The following is a 25254-nucleotide window of genomic DNA, read 5'->3' as shown; positions in this document are numbered from 1 at the left end:
CTGGGGGGCAGAGTTGAGGCATAGTGTGGCCTGGGATCGTGCCTGAAGGTGAGAGTCCACTGGGGGGCAGAGTTGAGGCCATTCTCCACTAGACTTAAATGATGCAGGACAGTCAAAAACTGTCTCAAGCAGAAAGTGGACTGCACAGATTAAAAAAACATAAAAAAAATAAGTAAGAAGACTAAGTATATATTTGCCTGATAAACATTATTTCAAGGTCTTAGTAAGAAAGATCAAATCGAAATCAAATAAAATGTTATTTGTCACATGCTTTGTAAACAACATGTGTAGACTAACAGTGAAATGCTAACAGGCCCTTCCTAACAATACAGAGAGAAAGAAATGAAACTATAGAAAAATAAAAACAAGAGGAATAAATACACAATCTTGGCTATATACATGGGGTACCAGTACTCTGTAATGATAACTTGGTTATATACACGGGGTACCAGTACTGAGTAATGATAACGTGGCTATATACACGGGGTACCAGTACTGAGTAATGATAACGTGGCTATATACACGGGGTACCAGTACTGAGTAATGATAACGTGGCTATATACACGGGGTACCAGTACTGAGTAATGATAACGTGGCTATATACACGGGGTACCAGTACTGAGTAATGATAACTTGGCTATATACATGGGGTACCAGTACTGAGTAATGATAACTTGGCTACATACAAGGAGCACCAGTACTGGGTAATGATAACTTGGCTATATACACGGGGTACCAGTACTGAGTAATGATAACTTGGCTACATACAAGGAGCACCAGTACTGAGTAATGATAACTTGGCTATATACACGGAGCACCAGTACTGAGTAATGATAACTTGGCTATTTACATGGGGTACCAGTACTGCGTCAATGTGCAGGAGTATGAGATAGTTGAGGTATATTACACATATAGGTAGGGGTAAAGTGACTAGGCAACAGGATAAATAATGAACAGTAGCAGCAACGTATGTGATGAGTCATGAGTTATTAACATTCTAGACAGGCCTGGATTGTGAATCACTTAAATAGTATGTCCTACATATAGAATATGTATTTTTAACATGATTAAAAATACATCCAAAGTCATAGCAGACCAGACCAGACAAATGAGTTGAACAACTAGAGGGCTGAGGGAGTTTAGCCAGTTCAGCCATCTCCTCCTCTCCAATCTGCTCTGTCTTTACTCCATCCGTCAGTAAGAGCTTGTGGAACAGACCAACTCATTCCTCTGAAAGGAAAGGCTGTCGTAACATTGATGTGTCTCCTGTCCCCTAGAGAGGCACACTCACTCACAAACACAGAGAGAGAGAGAGAGAGAGAGAGAGAGAGAGAGAGAGAGAGAGAGAGAGAGAGAGAGAGAGAGAGAGAGAGAGAGAGAGAGAGAGAGAGAGAGAGAGAGAGAGAGAGAGAGAGAGAGAGAGATAGAGAGAGAGAGAGAGAGATGATCAGACTGCTGGAGGAGAGGTTGAGGGGGGTGGCGTGTGACAGAGAACAACCCACTAGAGAGGTGGCCACCCCTGCAGAGAAGCCAGCAGAACAGCCCACCTCAGCAACTGACAAAAGTCTCGAAACCACAGCAGAACAGTCCACACCAGATCCTGACCATAGCATCGACATCACAGCAGAACAGACAAATAAAGAACCCCAAGCCCAGCGGCTCTCACCCCCTCTGAGCGACCCCCCTGTCAGCCACCCTGATAGCCCTTCTGACAACCCCCCCACACCCACTGAGGACATACACAAGACATGGATTTTTCTCCTTATGGACTCAAATGGGAAATATGTACAAGAAAAAATAATTTTTCCCAAAAACAGTGTGTCTAAACTCTGGTGTCCAAACACGCAGCGCGCCCTAGACCTTCTGTCTGAGGACCAACGAGGTTCACCTAGCCACATAATAATAAACACAGGCACAAACAACCTGAGAGCCCAGCAGGAAAGGGTGGCCACTGCACTGAAGGGAGTGATTGAAAAAGCTTATTCTACTGTCCCCAACGCACAAGTGGTTATCTCCACCCTGCTACCAGGAAAAGAATTCCACCCTGCCACAATACAGCGGGTAAACGCAAGTATTTCCCGTGACTGTGCCTTAAAACCAAAAGTTTTCCTGGCCCACCACTCCACCCTGGACTTGAACAGCCTCTTTGACCAGGCCCACCTCTACAAGGCAGTAGTGCCCACCTTTCTAAAGGACATCGCTCTCAAACGTAGTCCCCCCCCACATCCACACCCCAACCAATCAACACCCCCACATGTCAATCATGCCCACACCCCATTTAGGCCCCTTCAGATCAGACCTATGCCACTCCTGCCCACCCCATGCACCCCACCCCCGCAAAGGGGGCCTCAACATGGAAGCCACACATACGCCCAGGTAGTCAGCGGGAAAACAGGCCCAACCCCCACTCTTACACTAGCCCAAACCAATGGCATGTACCAGATGCTCAGCAGGCTCTGCTCACACTTACTGGCCTGAGGCCAAACCACACGACTAACAACATTGGACACTTTATGCAACACAAAGTCTTCACTATCTCATCCTCGAATATCCAAGGCCTGAGGTCATCTGCCTTTGGCCTAAAGAGCAGGAACCCGGACTTCACCAAAGAAATCTGAAATACAGACATTGTCATCCTGCAAGAAACCTGGTATAGAGGAGACGGACCCACTGGTTGCCCTCTAGGTTACAGGAGAGCTGGTAGTCCCATCCACCAAACTACCAGGTGTGAAACAGGGAAGGGACTCAGTGGGTATGCTAATTTGGTATAGAGCAGACCTAACTCACTCCATTAAATTAATCCAAACAGGAACATTTTACATTTGGCTAGAAATTCAAAAGGAAATCATCTTAACAGAGAAAAATGTCCTCCTGTGTGCTACCTATATCCCCCCACTAGAATCCCCATACTTTGATAAAGACAGCTTTCCATCCTGGAGGGGGAAATCAATCATTTCCAGGCCCAGGGTCATGTACTAGTCAGTCTGTGGTGACCTAAATGACAGAACCGGACAAGAACCTGACACCCTCAGCACACAGGGGGACAAACACCTGCCTACAGGTGACAGCATTCCCTTCCACATATGCCCCCCTAGGCACAACTATGACAACATAACCAACAAAAATGGGTCACAACTCCTGCAGCTCTGTCGCACGCTGAGTATGTACATAGTCAATGGTAGGCTTTGAGGGGACTCCTATGGTAGGTACATTAACAACAATGACAAATGGTTTGATGAAGAATGCAAAAAATCTAAGAAAGAAATTGAGAAACCTGTCCAACCAAAAACATAGAGACCCGGAAAACCTGAGTCTACGCTTTCACTATGGTGAATCACTAAAACAATACAGAAATACACTACGGAAAAAGAAAGAACAGCACATCAGAAACCAGCTCAATGTAATTGAAGAATCCATAGACTCTAACCACTTTTGGGAAAATTGTAAAACACTAAACAAACAACAACACAAATAATTATCTATCCAAAATGGAGATGTATGGGTAAACCACTTCTCCAATCTTTTTGGCTCTATACTAAAGAATAAAGAGCAAAAAACATATACAGGATCAAATACAAATCTTATAATCAACTATTAAAGACTACCAGAACCAACTGGATTCTCCAATTACCTTGAATGAGCTACAGGACAAAATAAAAACCCAAAAGGCATGTGGTGTTGATGGTATCCTTAATGAAATGATCAAATATACAGACAACAAATTCCAATTCCAATTATACTAAAACTCTTTAACATCATCCTTAGCTCTGGTATCTTCCCCAATATTTGGAACCAAGGACTGATCACCCCAATCCACAAAAGTGGAGACAAATTTGACCCCAATAACTACCGTGGGATATGCGTCAACAGCAACCTTTGAAAAATCCTCTGCATTATCATTAACAGCAGACTCATACATTTCCTCAATGAAAACAATGTACTGAGCAAATGTTAAATTGTCTTTTTACCAAATTAACGTAAAACAGACCATGTATTCACCCTGCACACCCTAATTGACAACCAAACAAACCAAAAGAAAGGTAAAGTCTTGTCATGTTTTGTTGATTTAAAAAAAGCCTTCATCTCAATTTGGCATGAGGGTCTGCTATACAAATTGATGGAAAGTGGTGTTGGGGGTAAAACATACAACATTATAAAATCCATGTACACAAACAACAAGTGTGCGGTTAAAATGGGCAAAAAACACACATTTCTTCCCACAGGGCCGTGGGGTGAGACAGGGATGCAGCTTAAGCCCCACCCTCTTCAACATATATATCAACGAATTGGCGCGGGCACTAGAAAAGTCTGCAGCACCCAGCCTCACCCTACTAGAATCTGAAGTCAAATGTCTACTGTTTGCTGATGATCTGGTGCTTCTGTCACCAACCAAGGAGGGCCTACAGCAGCACCTAGATATTCTGCACAGATTCTGCCAGACCTGGGCCCTGACAGTAAATCTCAGTAAGACCAAAATAATGGTGTTCCAAAAAAGATCCAGTCACCAGGACCACAAATACAAATTCCATCTTGACACCATTGCCCTAGAGCACACAATAAACTATATATACCTTGGCCTAAACATCAGCACCGCAGGTAACTTCCACAAAGCTGTGAACGATCTGAGAGACAAGGCAAGAAGGGCATTCTATGCCATCAAAAGGAACATAAAATTCAACAAACCAATTAGGATCTGGCTAAAAATACTTGAATCAGTCATAGAGCCCATTGCCCTTTATGGTTGTGAGGTCTGGGGTCCGCTCACCAACCAAGATTTCACAAAATGGGACAAACACCAAATTGAGACTCTGCATGCAGAATTCTGCAAAAATATCCTCTGTGTACAACGTAGAACACCAATTAATGTATGCAGAGCAGAATTAGGCTGATACCCGCTAATTATCAAAATCCAGAAAAGAGCCATTAAATTCTAGAACCACCTAAAAGGAAGTGATTCCCAAACCTTCCATAACAAAGCCATCACCTACAGAGAGGTGAACCTGGAGAAGAGTCCCCTAAGCAAGCTGGTCCTGGGGCTCTGTTCGTTCACAAACACAAACACACCACACAGAGCCCCAGGACAGCAGCACAATTAGACCCAATCAAATCATGAGAAAACAAAAAGATAATTACTTGACACATTGGAAAGAATTAACAAAAAAAACAGAGCAAACTAGAATGCTATTTGGCCCTGGTCCTTCTGTAGCTCAGTTGGTAGAGCATGGCGCTTGTAACGCCAGGGTAGTGGGTTCGATTCCCGGGACCACCCATACGTAGAATGTATGCACACATGACTGTAAGTCGCTTTGGATAAAAGCGTCTGCTAAATGGCATATTATTTTTATTTATATTATAGTACACAGTGGCAGAATACCTGAACACTGGGACTGACCCAAACTTAAGGAAAGCTTTGACTATGTACAGACTCAGTGATCATAGCCTTGCTATTGAGAAAAGCCACCGTAGGCAGACATGGCTCTCAAGAGAAGACAGGCTATGTGCTCACTGCCCACAAAATGAGGTGGAAACTGAGCTCCACTTCCTAATTTCCTGTCCAATGTATGACCATATTAGAGACACATATTTCCCTCATATTACACAGACCCACAAAGAATTCGAAAACAAACCCAACTTTGTTAAACTCCCATATCTACTGGGTGAAATTCCACAGTGTGCCATCACAGCAGCAAGATTTGTGACCTGTTGCCAAAGAAAAGGGCAACCAGTGAAGAACAAACACCATTGTAAATACAACCCATATTTATGCTTATTTATTTTATCTTGTGTACCCTTAACCAATTGTACATCGTTACAACACTGTATATATACGTAATATGACATTTGTAATGTCTTTATTGTTTTGAAACTTCTGTTTGTGTAATTTTTACTGTAAATTTCCATTGTTTATTTCACTGTTGTATATTATCTACCTCACTTGCTTTGGCAATGTTAACACATGTTTCCCATGCCTATAAAGCCCTTGAATTGAATTGAGAGAGAGAGACAGAGACAGAGACAGAGATAGATAGAGAGAGAGAGAGAGAGAGAGAGAGAGAGAGAGAGAGAGAGAGAGAGAGAGAGAGAGAGAGAGAGAGAGAGAGAGAGAGAGAGAGAGAGAGAGAGAGAGAGAGAGAGAGAGAGAGAGAGACAGAGAGAGAGAGAGAGAGAGAGAGAGAGAGAGAGAGAGAGAGAGAGAGAGAGAGAGAGAGAGAAAATTCTCCCATTGACAATTTTGATTCTTATTATCTTAATATTGTAAATATCCAAAGTATGCTTTGGCAATAAGTACATGTTATGTCATGCCAGTAGTGCATATTGAATTAAATTGAATTTAGAGAGAGAGAGAGAGGGGAGGGGGAGGGGGGACAGAGAGAGAGGAGGAGAGAGAGAGAAAGTAAATGTTCTTATGCCTATTTCTCTTTTCTGTCTGGATAACGCATAGATGGTGGACAATCTATTCCTAGTATTTACGGAATGTCTGTCTCTTACCAACTGTATACCATTGTGAATAGAACTTGGCCGTTTTAAATGATGTATATTATGAAATAAAATAAGCAGAGAGAGCGAGAGAGAGAGAGAGAGAGGGAGGGAAGGAGGGAGGGAAGGAGTGGGGGGAAACAGGGAGAAGGTGAGAGAGACAAAAAGACAGAGAGACAGAGAGAGAGAGGGGGAGACAGAGAGACAGAGAGCAGACCAGAGCAGACCAGAGCTAAGCTGTAGCCTGTCTGGCAGTCTGTTTGTCTTTCTGTCTGCCTGCCTGTCTGGAGAAGGAAGAGGAATCCTAATAAACACACCTGCCTGGCTGGAGCCTGACTCGCTCTCTCGCTCTGTCTCCATCTCTCTCTCTCTCTCTCTGTGTTAAAGAATGAAACTGACATTGAACAGACGGTTCCACCACCTTCAGTTTACTTTTTTTTTATATAGATGGCACAATTGTTTTGTACAGTGTTCTGCACACCAAGTTATTTCAGAAAAATGTATGTACATTTCATGACTTTCCTTTACAGTGTGCAGGTGCCATATATCACTATTTTGATTAACATTTTCAATTTTGTTTATAAGCAAGGTCGATAGAAAAAAGAAATCAGCACCGGGCGGCTCGATACTGAGTTGACTGAAGTCCCACACAGAGATGGAAGAACAGAGAAGAAGTGAGGCGGTGCATGGTGCGAACCCAAACCGACTGAGAAATACAAGTAGAGTACTTTCTCCTTTGAGTCATGTACAGGAGAGGCTATTGCAGTAGACGACCACACCGGGTTCCACTCCTATCAGCTAAAAACTAGAAGAAGCAGTGGGCACGCGATCACCAACAATTGAGGAGTGAAAAAACCTATCCTGGAACATGACAGTGAGTTCAGTTTACTTGAGTGGCCAGCACAGCCCCCAAACCTCAACCCAATAGAGTATCAATGGGATGAGATGGAACAGGCTGTTCACAGCAAGAATGTACCACCGTCCAATCTGCGGCAACTGTGTGATGCCATCGCATCGCATCTAGAATACCCCAAAGAATTCAGTTTGTTGTGGAGGCAAAGGTGTCCGACCCCGGAACTAGACGGGTGTACCTAATAAATTTTCCTGTGAGAACTTTTGTTCAGAACCCATTACGATGTTTCAGGTGCCAAGTGTATGGTCATGTTGCAGCAGTATGTAGGAGGTACATTTTGAAGCGTGAGAAGTGTGCAGGGGGCCATGGGACAAAAAATGTGTAGTTTAGGTGTAAAAAGTGGAGTGTTTCAATTGTGGTGGTGGCCATGTTGCTGGGGATCAGAAATGTCCTGTGCGAGTGAGACAGACTGAAGTTTCCAGGGTGAGAGCAGCGCAGAAAGGGACATATGCTGATGTAACAGCTGTGCCACGAAGACAAGTAAGACTGGTCTCGGCACAGATGCGATTGTCTAGTCTCTGGCTTGTCATAAAATGTGAAGACTGTTATTTTATCAAATCAATTCTCTATATGTAATTATTATCACGTGATTAAATGAATCATGTAAACTTTAATTAACTAGGAAGTCGGGGGACCATGGGAAAATGTTTATAGAATCTATTTCACGAATCGACTCGAAAGATTTGTTCATATCTTATCGAGTGCAGTCTTCTATTAATGAATTACTACCTCATCAGTTCTCATTCCAAACGTGATAACATTTTTGGCTATCTGCACTGTCACGCCCTGACCATAGTGAGCCTTTTTATTCTCTATTTTGGTTAGGTCGGGGTATGACTAGGGTGGGTAATCTAGGTTGTTTATTTCTATGTTGGCCCGGTATGGTTCCCAATCAGAGGCAGCTATTTTTCGTTGTCTCTGATTGGGGATCATATTTAGGCAGCCATTTCCCCACTGTGTTTTGTGGGATCTTGTTAATGTGTAGTTGCCTGTGAGCACTTCATTTACTTCACGTTTCGTTCGTTAATTATTGTTTTTGTGTGTTTCATTCAATAAACATGTGGAACCCATATCACGCTGCGCTTTGGTCTAAATGTTATTACGACGATCGTGACATGCACGAATGCAGCCTTTACTATAAATCATCCATACACCAATTGGCTCAATTATTTATTTACTAACTAAGTAAACAATTATAGAATATACAATACATAATAACATTATACAGTAAAATACAGTCCCGAGTGGACTAAACAAGAAAAACTATTTAGTTATAACACGATAGATTCAGAGAGAAGAGAAGGGGGTTTGGAAGGAAGGCTAAGGAACATCTGTCTCTATCGAACCTGGGAAGCTATTTTCGCATAAATACATATGCCACTAACAGTCGCTCATTCAGAAAAAATGCATGGTATTTACGTGAAGCTGGCTTCGATAGTTGAGCTGGTGGTGTGAGGCTCTGGTTTGCCCAGTCGAGATCGCCATTGTCCTTTGTAGATTATTCCGGATCGTCGTGGAGAGGTTCACATGGTCTGAGAGATTCATCTCTCTCTGGAGATGCTTCCTCGTCGGTCAGTGTTCTCATACTAGATTTGCTCATATGTCTGATATAAACTCAGAAAAAAAAGAAACGTCCTCTCACTGTCAACTGCGTTTATTTTCAGCAAACTTAACATGTGTCAATATTTGTATGAACATAACAAGATTCAACAACTGAGACATAAACTGAACAAGTTCCACAGACATGTGACGAACAGAAATGGAATAATGTGTCCCTGAACAAAGGGGGGGTCAAAATCAAAAGTAACAGTCGGTATCTGTTGTGGCCACCAGCTGCATTAAGTACTGCAGTGCATGTCCTCCTCATTTAGTGCACCAGATTTGTCAGTTCTTGCTGTGAGTTGTTACCCCACTCTTCCACGAAGACACTTGCAAGTTCCCGGACAATTCTGGGGGGAATGGCCCAAGCCCTCATCCTCCGATCCAACAGGTCCCAGACTTGCTCAATGGGATTGAGATCAGGGCTCTTCGCTGGCCATGGCAGAGTGCTGACATTCCTGTCTTGCAGGAAATCACGCACAGAACGAGCAGTATGGCTGGTGGCATTGTCATGCTGGAGGGTCATGTCAGGATGAGCCTGTAGGAAGGGTACCAGATGAGGGAGGAGGATGTCTTCCCTGTAACACACAGCGTTGAGATTTCCTGCAATGACAACAAGCTCAGTTCGATGGCGCTGTGACACACCGCCCCAGACCATGACGGACCCTTCACCTCCAAATCGATCCCGCTCCAGAGTACATGTCTCGGTGTAACGTTCATTCCTACGACGATAAATGTGAATCCGACCATCACCCCTGGTGACAGAAAAGCGCAACTCATCAGTGAAGACGTCCTGTCTGGTCCAGCGACGGTGGGTTTGTGCCCATAGGTGATGTTGTTGCTGGTGATGTCTGGTGAGGACCTGCCTTACAACAGGCCTACAAGCCCTCGGTCCAGCCTCTCTCAGCCTATTGTGGACAGTCTGAGCACTGATGGAGGGATTGTGCGTTCCTGGTGTAACTCGGGCAGTTGTTGGTGCCATCCTGTACCTGTCCCGCAGGTGTGATGTTTGGATGTACCGATCCTGTGCAGGTGTTGTTACACGTGGTCTGCCACTGCGAGGACGATCAGCTGTCCGCCCTGTCTCCCTGTAGCGCTGTCTTAGGGGTCTCACAGTATGGACATTGCAATTTATTGCCCTGGCCACATCTGCAGTCCTCATGCCTCCTTGCAGCATGCCTAAGGCACGTTCACGCAGATGAGCAGGGACCCTGGGCATCTTTCTTTTGGTGTTTTTCAGAGTCAGTAGGAAGGCCTCTTTAGTGTCCTAAGTTTTCATAACTGTGACCTTAATTGCCTACCGTCTGTAAGCTGTTAGTGTCTTAACGTCCGTTCCACAGGTGCATGTTCATTAAAGGTTTATGGTTAATTGAACAAGCACGGGAAACAGTGTTTAATCCCTTTACAATGAAGATCTGTGAAGTTATTTGGATTTTTACAAATGATCTCTGAAAAACAGGACGTTTATTTTTATGCTGAGTTTATGTTAGTTTCATATGCACTTCTTCTTTAGGTGATCAATAGTTCAGAGTTAATACCATTTCACGTTTGGCACAAGCTCTCTCATTTCCTGGCCTGTAGAGTTGAAATTAGACCTTTTCAACGTGGAAGACAAGTACCCCCGTTATTTGGAAATTAGTTGACTTTGGGTCACGGGGGCTTTTTTAGAAATTTAGAAAAGGGGTTGGTTCATCATTTCCAACCAATGTCCACTCACTTGGGCGTGGCTACTGACTTAGTGAAACTTTACAATGAAGACCAATTCTCTCATTTTAAAGGTTAACATCACATTACATCATTTCGCAAATCATCTTTACTCACTCAGTTTATACAATAATTAGATGCAAGCGTCATAATTTAGGTACCTGTATAAAACAGAGTTAGGGTAATGTGGCTATATTGTCTTTAATGAGGTCATAAACATGAAACCAACCAGACCGGGTTGTAGCTGGCTTCTCCACCGACCTTTTACAAATTCTCAAAAATAGGAATATTGTTTAATTTTCAAATTCTGGGATGTAGTAGAATTTGGCGGGAGAGTTCTTTTGTTCAATTGCGACCCTCTCTCTCCCAAATGGCATGGTCAGGGAGACGAGTCTCTAAAGGGAATTTACGACGTGGTTGTAAAGTTGTAAAACATATTATTTTTTATTTAACCTTTATTTAACTAGGCAAGTCAGTTAAGAACAAATTCTTATTTACAATGACGGCCGACCGAAGGCAAAAGAGCCGCGAGGACGGGGGCTGGGATTTTTGTTTTTATGTAAAAACAAACAAAAATAATAATAAATATAGGACAAAACACAAATCACAACAAGAGAGACAACACTACATAAAGACAGACCTAATAATAACAGCATAGCAAGGCAGCATGGTAGCAACACAACATGACAACCACATAGTTGCAACACAACATCGTAGCAGCACAAAACATGGTACAAACATTATTGGGCACAGACAACAGCACAAAGGGCAAGAAGGTAGAGAGAACAATACATCACGCAAAGCAGCAACAACTGTCAGTAATTGTGTCCATGATTGAGTCTTTGAATGAAGAGATTGAGATAAAACTGTCCAGTTTGAGTGTTTGTTGCAGCTCGTTCCAGTCGCTAGCTGCAGCGAACTGAAAAGACGAGCGACCCAGAGATGTGTGCGTTTTGGGGACCTTAAACAGAATGTGACTGGCAGAACGGGTGTTGTATGTGGAGGATGAGGGCTGCAGTAGATATCTCAGATAAAGGGGAGTGAGGCCTAAGAGGGTCTTATAAGTAAGCATCAACCAGTGGGTCTTGCGACAGGTATACAGAGATGACTCGTTTACAGAGGAGTATAGAGTGCAGTGATGTATCCTATAAGAAGCATTGGTGGCAAACCTGATGGCCGAATGGTAAAGAACATCTAGCCGCTCGAGAGCACCCTTACATGCTGATCTATAAATTATGTCTCCGTAATCTAGCATGGGTAGGATGGTCATCTGAATCAGAGTTATTTTGGCAGCTGGGGTGAAAGAGGAGCGATTACGATAGAGGAAACCAAGTCTAGATTTAACTTTAGCCTGCAGCTTTCATATGTGCTGAGAGAAGGACAGTGTACTGCCAAGCCATACTCCCAAGTACTTATATGAGGTGACTACCTGAAGCTCGTAACCCTCAGAGGTAGTAATCACACCTATGGGGAAAGGGGCATTCTTCTTACCAAACTACATGAACTTTGTTTTGGAGGTGTTCAGAACAAGGTTAAGGATAGAGAAAGCTTGCTGGACACTAAGAAAGTTTTGTAGTAGAGCATTTAACACAAAATATGGGGAGGGGCCAGCTGAATATAAGACAGTATCATTGTCTCGACTTCCGCTGAAGTCGGTCCCTCTCCTTGTTTGGGCGGTGTTCGGCGGTCGACGTCACCGGTCTTCTAGCCATCACCGCTCCACCTTTCATTTTCCATTTGTTTTGTCTTGTTTTCCTGCACACCTTGTTTCCTCATAATTGCTATGTGTATTTAGCCCTCTGTTCGCTCCATGTCTGTGTGGGGTATTGTTTATTGTCGAGGTTGGCACGCTTCCGGCTGGTTAGCGCCGGGTTTTATGTGTACCCGTGATTTATGGCAGCCGGTACATTGTACTTGGTTTGTCGTACTTTGTGCTGCCTTACTTGTTTTGGGCATTTGTTTTTTTTGTGATGCTGTTGCGTTCTGTTCTTACAAATGCCTCAGTAAAGTGCTTCGTGTTCACTCATCTCTGCTCTCCTGCGCCTGACTTCCATGCACCAGCTACACCCTGCATTGACAATCATCTACATATAAATGAATCAGAGAGCTTCCTACTGCCTGAGCTATGTTGTTGATGGAAATTGAGAAGATTGCGGGGCCTAGGATTGAGCATTGCGGTATTCCCTTGGTGACAGGCAGTGGCTGAGACAGCAGATTTTCAGACTTTAAACACTGTACTCTATGAGAGAGGTAGTTAGCAAACCAGGCCAAAGACCCCTCAGAGACACCAATATTCCTTAGCCGGCCCACAAGAATTTAATGGTATACCATATCAAAAGCTTAGGCCAAGTCAATAAAAATAGCAGCACAACATTGCTTAGAATCTAGGTCAATGGTGACATCATTGAGGACCTATAAAAACTTATTTGGGACTGGGGGGAAGTATTGAGTAGCTTGGATAAAAAGGTTCCCAGAGTAAACTGCCTGCTACTCAGGCCCAAAAGTGAAATTTGGATAGAAAGCACTCTGAAGTTTCTAAAACTGTTTGAATGATGTATGTGAGTATAACAGAACTCATATGGCAGGCAAAAACCTCAGCCCTCGATCCAAGCTAGTGGAAGCCCTAGGAAGTGCAACTTCATCCATATCTCAATGTGTACTCGGAAGGCAAAGCTTTGAAAAACTATAAACCTCAGGCCTTTAAAACCTGTACTGGATCGGTGGGTCCCCCGCAGGACAGTTGAGCAAAAGTAGGCTAATGTGATTAGCATGAGGTTGTAAGTAACAAGAACATTTCCCAGGACATAGACATATATGTTATTGGCTGAAAGCTTAAATTCTTGTTAATCTAACTGCACTGTCCAATTTACAGTAGTATAGTATAGTTTAAGAATACCATGCTATTGTTTGATGAGAGTGCACAGTTATGAACCAATTAGGCACATTTGGTCAGTCTTGCTACAACATTTTGAACAGAAATAAAATGGTTAATTGAATCAGTCCAAAACTTTGTACATACACTGATGCCATCTAGTGTCCAAAATCTAAATTGCGCTTAGATTCAAAAATTATATATTGGCCTTTCTCTTGCATTTCAAAGATGATGGTACAAAAAAAAAACAAGAAAGCGCTTGGTTTGTTCTTTGTATTATCTTTTACCAGGTCTAATGTGTTATATTCTCCTACATTAAATTAACATTTCCTCAAACTTCAAAGTGTTTCCTTTCAAATGGTATCAAAAAAGGGTCAACAATGCAGTTCACAAAATACAGTTAAGAAAATATTTACGAAATAAACTAAAGTATTTTTTAAATAAAAAGTAAAATAACAATACCGAGGCTATATACAAGGTGCAACAGTATTACAACTACCACCTGAGACCCTGAGGAAAGTAGGGGAGGGTGGGCATTGGTCGAAGGGTGAGGGGCGGCAGCGTAGCCTAGTGGTTAGAGCGTTGGACTAGTAACCGGAAGATTGCAAGTTCAAATCCCTGAGCTGACAAGGTACAAATCTGCAGTTAACCCACTGTTCCTAGGCCGTCATTGAAAATAAGAATTTGTTCTTAACTGACTTGCCTAGTAAAATAAATAAATAAAAATGTAGGATCCCTGTGAGTAGGCCAGCACAGAATGACCCGAACAGTTTGTGCTTTAGTAAGGTTGGTTTCTGGTAAGTAGAGTTCCTAAAGATTAACCATATGCTTTTGTTGACAGGAAACGTATTTTTTGGTGAAGCCGGGTATATTGTGGGAGTCCACCCAATACAGGGAGTCCAACCAATACAGACTGCCGATGTTGTGTCCCAAAGCTGGCTAAACCGGATGTACCGGAAATAGACGTGGCAAACGACTGGATACTTCCTGTTCGCTGTGTTGACAAATGAAAGAGAGACAGCCAGATGGATTCATAATTTTACGATTAACTCCAAAGCTAACCCGGTTTTAACTCAGGTTAGCTATCTCATGCCTTGGCAGGCACAGTAGAAGGTAGTTAGCGATCGAGCCTTGCAGAGGTAATGGACGGAACTCGGCTGTTGTTCGTGTTGTTTGGGGGTTTGTTGGAGGTCTATTGTGGTGTGTCGGCTAACAGAGGTGGATCTCCTTCGTTTACTGATGAAATCCCATTCAAAATTAACTGGCCCGGGTCCGAATTCACCCTGGTGAGTGTTGTGCGGTTGTGTGATAGAGAATACATATAGTTTTTGTCATAGTTAACGTTAAATCATGGCTGGTTATTTATGATTTCATTGAAAAGTGAACGTTAGCTAGCTAGTTTTAAATGGTGATAAAGTATGTTAAGCCTAGCTAGCTGGTATTCCTTGTTATGGCTGTTGTCATATGACTGCCAACGCAGAAACTGACTATGCATAGTTTGCCTGTTATGACTGCTGCAAAGTAGAGCACTTACACAACATCTGACCCTAAATCTGTCCTTCCATAGCCAACCTCAGGTGCCTTCTACAAAGAAGATGACTTTGTCATCATGACAACAACAGAGAAGGAGAAATACAAATGTCTCCTGCCTTCCTTGTCAAATGGAGATGGTGTGAGTTCGAGTAATCATTTTCAGTTTCACTCATTACAACAACATTGCTTCTCACTTATCCTCCTGTCCCCCTCTGTGTCTGTTTGTCTTTCTGCCTGTCTCCGCTCCCTCTCTTTTTCTCTCTCCGCTCCCTCTCTTTTTCTCTCTCCTCACCTCTCTCTCTCAGGATGATGACAAGGCATACGCTGGTCCCACTCCAGGTGATCTGCTGGACCCACTGTTCAAAGAGAGCAGCTGCTCCTACAGAGTGAGAACTGAACCGTTTCACTTCTACTTCTGTCTAAATATAGGCTATATTGAGTACCACTGCAACACTAATAATGTCACCCCCCCCAGGGATCACATGCTATAGATGTACACTGTCTAAACTACCGACACACAGCTCGGACACCCATGCATACCCCACAAGCCATGCCACCAGAGGTCTCTTCACAGTCCCCAAGCCCATAACAGACTATGGAAGGCACATAGTACTACATAGAGCCATGACTACATGGAACTCTATTCCACATCAAGTAACTGATGCAAGCAGTGAAATTAGATTTTAAAAAACAGATATACACCTTATGGAACAGTGGGGACTGTGAAGCAACACAAGTATTGACACACACACACACATACAATAACATACACGTGGATTTAGTAATGTGGTGGAGTAGGGGTCTGAGGGGACACAGTGTGTTGTGAATGTATTGTAATGTTTTAAAGTTGTATAAATCACCTTAATTTAGCTGGACCCCAGGAGGAGTAGCTCCTGCTTTGGCAGCAGCTAATGGGGATCTATAATACATACAAATAAATACTACCTTTCAAAGTTTGGGGTCACTTAGATATGTCCTTGTTTTTGAAAGAAAAGCAATATTTTTGGTCTATTAAAATAACATCAAATTGATAAGAAATACAGTGTAGACATTGTTAATGACTATTGTAGCTGGAAACGGCAGATTTATTTTATGGAATATCTACATAGGCGTACAGAGGCCCATTATCAGAAACCATCACTCCTGTAGATAATCCATAAACAATCTGCCGTTTCCAGCTACAATAGTCATTTACAACATTAACAATGTCTACGCAGTATTTCTGATCAATTTGATGTTATTTTAATGGAAAAAATGTATTTTCAGTAAAAAACAAGGACATTTCTAAGTGACCCCAAACTTTTGAACAGTAGTGTATATCATGTACTGTGCTGTCACTTTCTATGGATAGGCTAACCACTGTCTCTTCTGGCATTTGTTGTGGTGTTAATTAATAGATTGAGTCATACTGGACGTATGAGGTGTGTCATGGGAAACATGTGAGACAATACCATGAGGAGAAGGAAACGGGACAGGTCCGTGGGAAATTATGTTACTTCAAAATTGGCATCATTATAATGTCTACCATCAATTATGTTGCAATAAATAAGAAAACATGACTTTCGTGTTGATCTGGCAGATCAAAGTTCAGGAGTACGTCTTGGGAAGCATGACCAAGATGACAGAGTCTTCAGCCACTTCAGGAACAGAGATTGCAGAGGTAGAGAAAGTTGAGGAGATGGATCCCACGCCAGAAGCTGAGAAAGAGGTTGGTTGTTCAACATTCTGACTCATACACATAAATACATTTAAAAAACACTTCGTAAGACTTCTTTGAACTTTGTCTTTTCTCGTTTTATTTCTCTCTCTAATCATGGGTCGCTATTTTGAAGGTTTTACTTGCTGTGATTAGTTTATCTACCTAAGTTGAATGTGCCGATTGACTCTGCTAAGCGATGAAAATATAAATGTTTCTAGGTTCCCACTAAAAACGTGGAGGGCCAGCTGACTCCATACTACCCGGTGTTGATGGCCCACGGGACGGCGTGTGTCCTGAAACAGAACACGCCTCGCTCCACCAACGTGCTGTATGTCTGCCACCCTGAAGCCAAGCACGAGATCCTCTCTATCGCTGAGGTCACTACCTGCGAGTACGAAGTAGTGGTGCTGACCCCTTTGATCTGTGCACACCCCAAATACAGGTGGGTAGAGAGAGAATGAGGTACACACCCAAAATACAGCAGCATACCACCCTTCACCCCACTACTGGCTTGCCACTGAAGCTAAGCAGGGTCAGTCCCTGGATGGGAGACCAGATGCTGCTGGAAGTGGTGTTGGAGGGCCAGTAGGAGGCCCTCTTTTCTCTTGTCTAAAGAAATATCCCAATGCCCCAGGGCAGTGATTGGGGACATTGCCTTGTGTAGGGTGCCATCTTTTGGATGGGACATTAAACGGGTGTCCTGACTCTCTGTGGTCACTAAAGATCCAGTGTCCAATCCAATCTTACTTATCGTAAGAGTAGAGGTGTTAACCCTGGTGTCCTGGCTAAATTCCCGGTCTGGCCCTCATACCATCATGGCCACCTAATCATCCCCAGTTTACAATTGGCTCATTCATCCTCCCTCTCCTACGTAACTATTCCCCAGGTTGTTGCTGTCAATTAGAATGTGTTCTCAGTCAACTTACCTGTTAAAGTAAGGGTTAAATAAAATTACAGGTACCAGCAGGTCTACTGTAAACTGCATCCCAAACCCAACAAGTTCCCCTCATGATGTATTTCTCAACTATAAGTAAAGGGGACTACCTTGTTTGAAATGATATGGAGGCTTATATCTTTATCCCGTGGTCTGTTAGGTTCAAGTCGTCCCCAGTGAATGCCATCTTCTGCCAGGCCATGTCTGGTTCTCCCCTGCGGCCTCATAGTCTCTCTCAGATGGACCGGGAGCAGGAGGAGCTGCTGAAACCTCCCTTCACTGCCGCTGCTGCTGCCCCGGAAAGAGAAGTGAGAAAGGGGGGGAGACGAGGGGAGGAGAAAGAGAGAGGGGAGAGTGAGAAAGAAGACAGGAGAGAGACTAGGGGAGGAGAAAGAGAGGGGAGAGTGAGAAAGAAGACAGGAGAGAGACTAGGGGAGGAGAAAGAGAGGGGAGAGTGAGAAAGAAGACAGGAGAGAGACTAGGGGAGGAGAAAGAGAGGGGAGAGAAGAAGACAGGAGAGAGACTAGAGAAAGAAGACAGGAGAGAGACTAGGGGAGGAGAAAGAGAGAGGGGAGAGTGAGAAAGAAGACAGGAGAGAGACTAGGGGAGGAGAAAGAGAGAGGGGAGAGTGAGAAAGAAGACAGGAGAGAGACTAGGGGAGGAGAAAGAGAGAGGGGAGAGTGAGAAAGAAGACAGGAGAGAGACTAGGGGAGGAGAAAGAGAGAGGGGAGAGTCAGAAAGAAGACAGGAGAGAGACTAGGGGAGGAGAAAGAGAGAGGGGAGAGTGAGAAAGAAGACAGGAGAGAGACTAGGGGAGGAGAAAGAGAGAGGGGAGAGTGAGAAAGAAGACAGGAGAGAGACTAGGGGAGGAGAAAGAGAGAGGGGAGAGTGAGAAAGAAGACAGGAGAGAGGCTAGGGGAGGAGAAAGAGAGAGGGGAGAGTGAGAAAGAAGACAGGAGAGAGACTAGGGGAGGAGAAAGAGAGAGGGGAGAGTGAAAGAAGACAGGAGAGAAGGGAATGTTGAGAGGTGATGGTAGTGGGGAACAGTGGTGAAAAAATTACCCAATTGTCATACGTGAGTAAAAGTAAAGATACCTTAATAGAAATTACTCAAATAAAAGTAAAAAACCAACGTACAGATAGCCAGGGGCACACTCCAACACTCAGACATCATTCAGAAACAAAACATTTGTGTTTAGTGAGTTGTCAGATCATAGGCAGTACGGATGACCAGGGATGTTTTCTTGATAAGTGCCTGAATTGGACCTTTTCTGTCCTGTTCACGCACGTAAATACTTTACACCACTGATAGGGCAATACAGGGTCATGATCAGAAGAACGAAAATGTGTATTCCTGTTGGACAAGTTCGGGTAGGTAGCTATTCCCACTATTTGATAACTGTTTTGTCTGTACTGAACGCAACCCAGGTTTAGAAGCTGTCTGTTTAATGTCTTCTAACTAAACACCTCCTCCCCTCTCTTGTCCTCCAGGAGGAGAGTACGTCCCCCATGAGAGAGGAGGCCTTCTCCTCTACCCATAAGCCCCTGGTGGTGGGCGGGCAGACCCAGGTTACCGTGGGAACCACCCACATTTCCCGTCTGACAGACGAGCAGCTGATCAAAGAGTTCCTGAGTGGCTCCTACTGTCTCCATGGGGTTAGTATGAGGCCTGCTGATAGGCTGGCTGTTGAAAGGGACACCTGCTCATTGTCTACAGCCACATATTGGCTACTGCTCATTGGCTGCTGTTGTTAATTCAATGTAATATGCAGTACCTTCAAAGTATTTAGACCCCTTGACTTTTTCCACATTTTGTTACGTTACAGCCTTATTCAAAAATGGATTAAATATAATAAAAACCCTCAGCAATCGTCACACAATACCCCATAATGACAAAGCGAAAACTGTTTCTAAGAAATGTTACAACATTTATAAAACAAACGCGTACCTTATTTACATAAGTATTCAGCCCTTTGCTATAAGACTCAATTGAGCTCAGCTGCATCCTGTTTCCATTGATCATCCTTGAGATGTTTCTACATCTTGATTGTGGTAAATTCAACTCCCACAACTCTTCATACTGTAGCCTCTGTCTGATGTCTAGAACGTGTGTTGCAGGGAGTGGGATGGTGGAAGTATGAGTTCTGCTATGGGAAGCATGTACATCAGTACCATGAGGTAAGGGTTATTTACTTAGTAGCTCAGTAATGTTAGATTTCCTGTAGACTGAAAGATGTTCCAGTTTTGGCTGGCTGGGTGCCTCGTGTATTTTTTGCTATGTTAAAGTATCTAATATAGGATGATGAATTGATTCTCTCCCAGGATAAGGAGCAGGGGAAGAACATTGTGGTAGTGGGCAGTTGGAACGCTGAGGAACATCTGCTGTGGGCTCAGAAGAACGTGGCCCGATCCTACCAGTTCAAAGACGACGGGGTCCAGAAAGTCAAGTACGTCCGTCAGCTATACAATACGTTTACTTTTTTAAAAGATTTCATTGATCAGCACAATGTTAATGAATATTGGGGCATTAGGGGCTGGTGTCCAAAGATAAAGAAGAGAATATCAATTGAAAGGGCGTTTTAGTCCAGGAATAGGATTCTTCAGGGTCCAGGAAATCTGATTTTCTAATGACAACACATTGATTGATAGTCAGGATAAGGACTTCATGGATGTTGTACTTCCTCTCCAGACTGGTGTCTCTCTTCTACGGCCATGGGGACGTGTGTGACCTGACGGGGAAACCCAGACAGGTCATCGTCAAGCTCAAGTAGGGTCTCTTAATATTCTTATATACAGTTGAAGTCAGAAGTTTACATACACTTAGGTTGGAGTCATTAAAACTCGTTTTTCAACCACTCCACACATTTCTTGTTAACAAACTATAGTTTTGGCAAGTTGGTTAGAACATCTACTTTGTGCATGACACAATTAATGTTTCCAACAATTGTTTATAGACAGATTATTTCACTTAATTCACTGTATCACAATTCCAGTGGGTCAGAAGTTTACATACACTAAGTTGACTGTGCTTTTAAACAGCTTGGAAAATTCCAAAAAATGATGTCATGGCTTTAGCTTCTGATAGGTTGATTGACATAATTTGAGTCAATTGGAGGTGTACCTGTGGATGTATTTCAAGGCCTACCTTCAAACTCAGTGCCTCTTTGCTTGACATCATGGGAACATTTTTTAAAAGTCTGGTTCATCCTTGGGAGCAATTTCCAAACGCCTGAAGGTACCACATTCATCTGTACAAACAATAGTACGCAAGTATAAACACCATGGGACCACACAGCCGTCATACCGCTCAGGAAGGAGACGCGTTCGTTCTCCTAAAGATGAACGTACTTTGGTGCGAAAAGTGCCAATCAATCCCAGAACAACAGCAAAGGACCTTGTGAAGATGTTGGAGGAAACGGGTACAAAGTATCAATATCCACAGTAAAACAAGGCCTATATCAGCATAACCTGAAAGGCCGCTCAGCAAGGAAGAAACCACTGCTCCAAAACCGTCATAAAAAAGCCAGACTACGGTTTGCAACTGCACATGGGGACAAAGATCGTACTTTTTGGAGAAATGTCCTCTGGTCTGATGAAACAAAAATATAACTGCTTGGCCATAATGACCATTGTTATTTATGTCTGGAGGAAAAAGGGGGATGCTTGCAAGCCGAAGAACACCATCCCAACCATGAAGCACGGGGGTGGCAGCATCATTTTGTAGGGGTGCTTTGCTGCAGGAGGGACTGGTGCACTTCACAAAATAGATGGCATCATGAGGGACAGAAAATTATGTGGATATATTGAAGTAACATCTCAAGACATCAGTCAGGAAGTTAAAGCTTTGTCGCAAATGGACAATGACTTCCAAAGTTGTGGAAAAATGACTTAAGGACAACAAAGTCAAGGTTTTGGAGTGGCCATCACAAAGCCCTGACCTCAATCCTATAGAAGATTTGTGGGCAGAACTATAAAAGTGTGTGAGCAAGGAGACCTACAAACCTGACTAAGTTACACCAGCTCTGTCAGGAGGAATGGGCCAAAATTCACCCAACCTATTGTGGGAAGTTTGTGGAAGGCTACCCGAAACGGTGATGTAAGGCAGGTCCTCATCAGACAACAGGCCTATAAGCCCATTGCCGACAGTCTGAGCACTGATTGTGTGTTCCTGGTGTAACTCGGGCAGTTGTTGTTGCCATCCTGTACCTGTCCCGCTGGTGTGATGTTTGAATATACCAATCCTGTGCAGGTGTTGTTACACGTGGTCTGCCACTGCGAGGACGATCAATTGTTCTGTCTCCCTGTAACGCTGTCTTAGGCGTCTCACAGTACGGACATTGCAATTTATTAGTCCATAGAAAGGCCTCTTTAGTGTCCTGTTTTCATAACTGTGACCTTAATTGCCTACCGTCTGTAAGCTGTTAGTGTCTTAACGACCGTTCCACAGGTGCATGTTCATTAATTGTTCATGGTTCATAGCATGGCAAACAGTGTTTAAACCCTTTACAATGAAGATCTGTGAAGTTATTTGGATTTTTACAAATAATTTTTGAAAGAAAGGGACGTTTCTTTTTTTGCTGAGTTTACATGATTCCATATGTGTTTCCATAGTTTTGATATCTACACTATTATTCTAAAATGTATAAAATTCAAACACTTGAATTAGTAGGTGTCCAAACTTTTGACTGGCACTGTATATCGTGAGTCATCATTGGTGTGGTCTAGTAGGGTCTCTTAATATAATATACAGTACCAGTTTGGGCACGCCTACTCATTCAAGAGTTTTTCTTACTATTTTGTACATTGTAGAATAATAGTGAAGACATCAGCTATTAAATAACACACATGGAATCATGTAGTAACCAAAAAAGTGTTGAAACAAATCCACATGACTTTGAGATTCCCTCTGCCTAGATGACAGCTTTGCACACTTGGCATTCTTGTTCAGAACGTTTCATGTCACTGAATACACAGCTGGTCTCTGATTGAAGCCCGTCCTGTGTCTCAGGTGTAAGGAGTCTGAGTCTCCCCATGCCGTCACTGTGTACATGCTGGAGCCTCAGACCTGCCAGTACGTCCTTGGGGTAAGAATGCACACACACATCACTGTCGCACCATGTTAAGGTTAAACCCATTCTTGCTGTTTTTACCGCAAGCGGTTTGGGCGAGTCAGGTTTCCAGTGTATTCACTACACATGGCAAATAAACATGATCAGGTTATTTTTTCTCCCATCAGGTTGAGTCTCCAGTTATATGCCAGATCCTGGACACAGCTGATGAGAAAGGCCTTCTATCCATCTCCAGCTAACAGCACAGACAGAGGAGGCTGAAGAGACGGCGAAAAGGAGGGATAAGCAGAAGTAAAAATGAAGACGTTTTACTACATTTAAATTGAGAAAATGACGTGTACATCCAGTAAAACGTGTTCTTTGTTCTAGAAAATAAAGGACAGGGATTTAGGCAAAGATGTCCTGAAATGGAAGACTGGATGAACCAAGGCCCATGGCACTACTCAGGAGGTCCAGACTGACATGGACTTGGAGAGGAGCGTGTTGATCCTGGAACGGCCCTTGGAGCCCAGGGCCACAGCCCCCCTCTCTTCCACTCTGGCTTAAACCTCCTATGTACTGAACCAACTCCATGTTGCATCAAAAACCTTATGATAAACCTTATATGTGGTCTGAGTTGGAAATAGGACCCTGTTCACATCACAAGGCTCTATGGACTGGACTTCAGATCTTCCTCTTAGGGCAGGTTAGGTCTAGTGTTCTCTGGCCAAGATGCCTGGACAGAACAACCAATCATTCAAACAGCATCATCAGGATAACCAGCTTCCATGTTGTAGTTGAACACTATATATAAACTATTTGGGTAAGTTATTGGGTAAATCACCAACATTTCGGCATCACTGTGTTCTCTTCAGGGTAATGTCATGATTGCTAAAACCAGGTTATATAGACAACAGTGCAATTAGCGCAACCAATGACATTAGTGACGAGTGTGTCATAATTCATTCTAATTAACTTAATAATTGAGTGAAACTGTTAAATAACATTGACTATCCAGTAGCAGCTAATCAACCTCTCTCCTCTCAAATAGACAGGCATTGAGCATGTTGCTCTACCAAGGAGAGGAGGTAACATTGAGATTCTACTACTACAAAGGGAAGCCTACTGGATATCCTCTCTAAAAACATTGACCACTAATGGTCTGAATATTGACTTTGATCTCAGGCCCATTTTATGAACAAGTCTTATTAATGGATATATTCTTTCTACAGCTTATCAGCGTACACCCAATATGTTCCCCCTGTTGATTATGCATTATGGTTGAACCAAAAGATGACATTAACACTTTTTTATGAAATGGAAACAAATATATATGTGAAATTGAATTGAACAATGTATGTTGGTGCTAATATATATATACAATATTTGTTTCCATATGATAACAATAGCCTAATATATTCAATATGCTATATTTATTTATTGTTTCACTCAATTCATTCTAATTAACTTAATCATGACACCCTTCACTATTGTCATTGGTTGCACTAATTCCACTGTTTGTCTACATAATGTGGTTTAAGCATTCATGACATTACCCTGAAGGCAGAGTGATGCCGAAACATGGTGATTTACCCAATAAATGACAGGGAGTTTATATAGTGTGCGACTCTTTATTTATAGAGCTGATCGTTTATTCGCCCGTAGTCAGTACCTCTACATCAAATCATTTTCTCTGCTCATGTTTTTATACGTAGTTGGTTTTATCGGCAGCATTTTAACTCTATTTATTTGGGTTTCATTTCAGTTTGATTACATGCTTGTCCTTGACAATTATACACATTTTTTTTGTTTGTAGATACAGTATCTTCTGACAAAGTCCATATTGAATTTTAAAATATTTGGACAAACAATATCTGGGCATAGTAAGACTGGGGCTTTGGTGTCAGGGTTGGGGTCAAATCCATTTGTCAATTCAGGAAACTGAAATTCCAATTTCCTCATTCGAAAGCAGTAAGGAAAATTAGGATTTGAATTTCAGTTTACTTCTGAAATTGACCCCAACCCTGGTTGTTGTTACGTTACAGGGTGATTGAGAGTATCTTATAAACTGATGTGCTGTGACTTCAATCCCCGGATGTTATTGACGAGCCCTGATGATTAACATTGGTTATGCACTAAATCAGATGTCATTTCTGTGGATTTCTAAATCTGGTGTGTTCTGTGGTTTAAATGAGGAATACACTGAAAAAATAAATAAAACTGTCTGAACAAAGTTAGGTTGAAATGAATTCTAGTCATACCCCATGGTCTTGGAAAGCTAGCCACAATATGATAACCTGATTGGTCCTCAGCTCTCAAACATGACACATTTAGTAAAAGGCCAACTGATGCTCTTCCCTGAACAAAAAGTGACTTCTGTCTGATCACTGGTAGATAATGTGTTACAATAGATCAGGGGTTCTCAAACTTCTCAGTAACCCCTTTACATTCCATGTATTTGAACTATTCCACAGC

General features: G+C 42.8%; 1 protein-coding gene across 2 annotated transcripts; it reads left to right on the top strand.

Annotated features, from left to right (window-relative positions):
* Positions 1-14517: 14517 nt before the first annotated feature.
* erlec1 (endoplasmic reticulum lectin 1) lies at positions 14518-25013 on the top strand. Of its 2 annotated transcripts, XR_008071025.1 has the most exons (14): positions 14518-14851; positions 15133-15237; positions 15404-15484; positions 16496-16573; positions 16678-16806; positions 17016-17239; positions 17892-18039; positions 19223-19387; positions 19850-19909; positions 20054-20178; positions 20421-20498; positions 22740-22815; positions 22968-23091; positions 23170-25013. XR_008071025.1 is itself a non-coding variant. In XM_052470640.1 (13 exons), the coding sequence occupies exons 1-13, from the start codon at positions 14708-14710 to the stop codon at positions 23037-23039; spliced, it is 1485 nt and encodes a 494-aa protein (XP_052326600.1). In that variant the 5' UTR covers positions 14518-14707; the 3' UTR covers positions 23040-25013. The 2 variants fall into 2 exon arrangements, 1 of the variants encoding a protein (XP_052326600.1); XM_052470640.1 differs by having other exon boundaries at positions 22968-25013.
* Positions 25014-25254: the final 241 nt, after the last annotated feature.

This window comes from Oncorhynchus keta, chromosome 2 (genome assembly GCF_023373465.1).
Source record: "Oncorhynchus keta strain PuntledgeMale-10-30-2019 chromosome 2, Oket_V2, whole genome shotgun sequence".
NCBI lineage: Eukaryota > Metazoa > Chordata > Actinopteri > Salmoniformes > Salmonidae > Oncorhynchus > Oncorhynchus keta.
The sequence above is the reverse complement of the archived record's forward strand: the minus strand, read 5'-3'. Positions and strand labels throughout refer to the sequence as shown.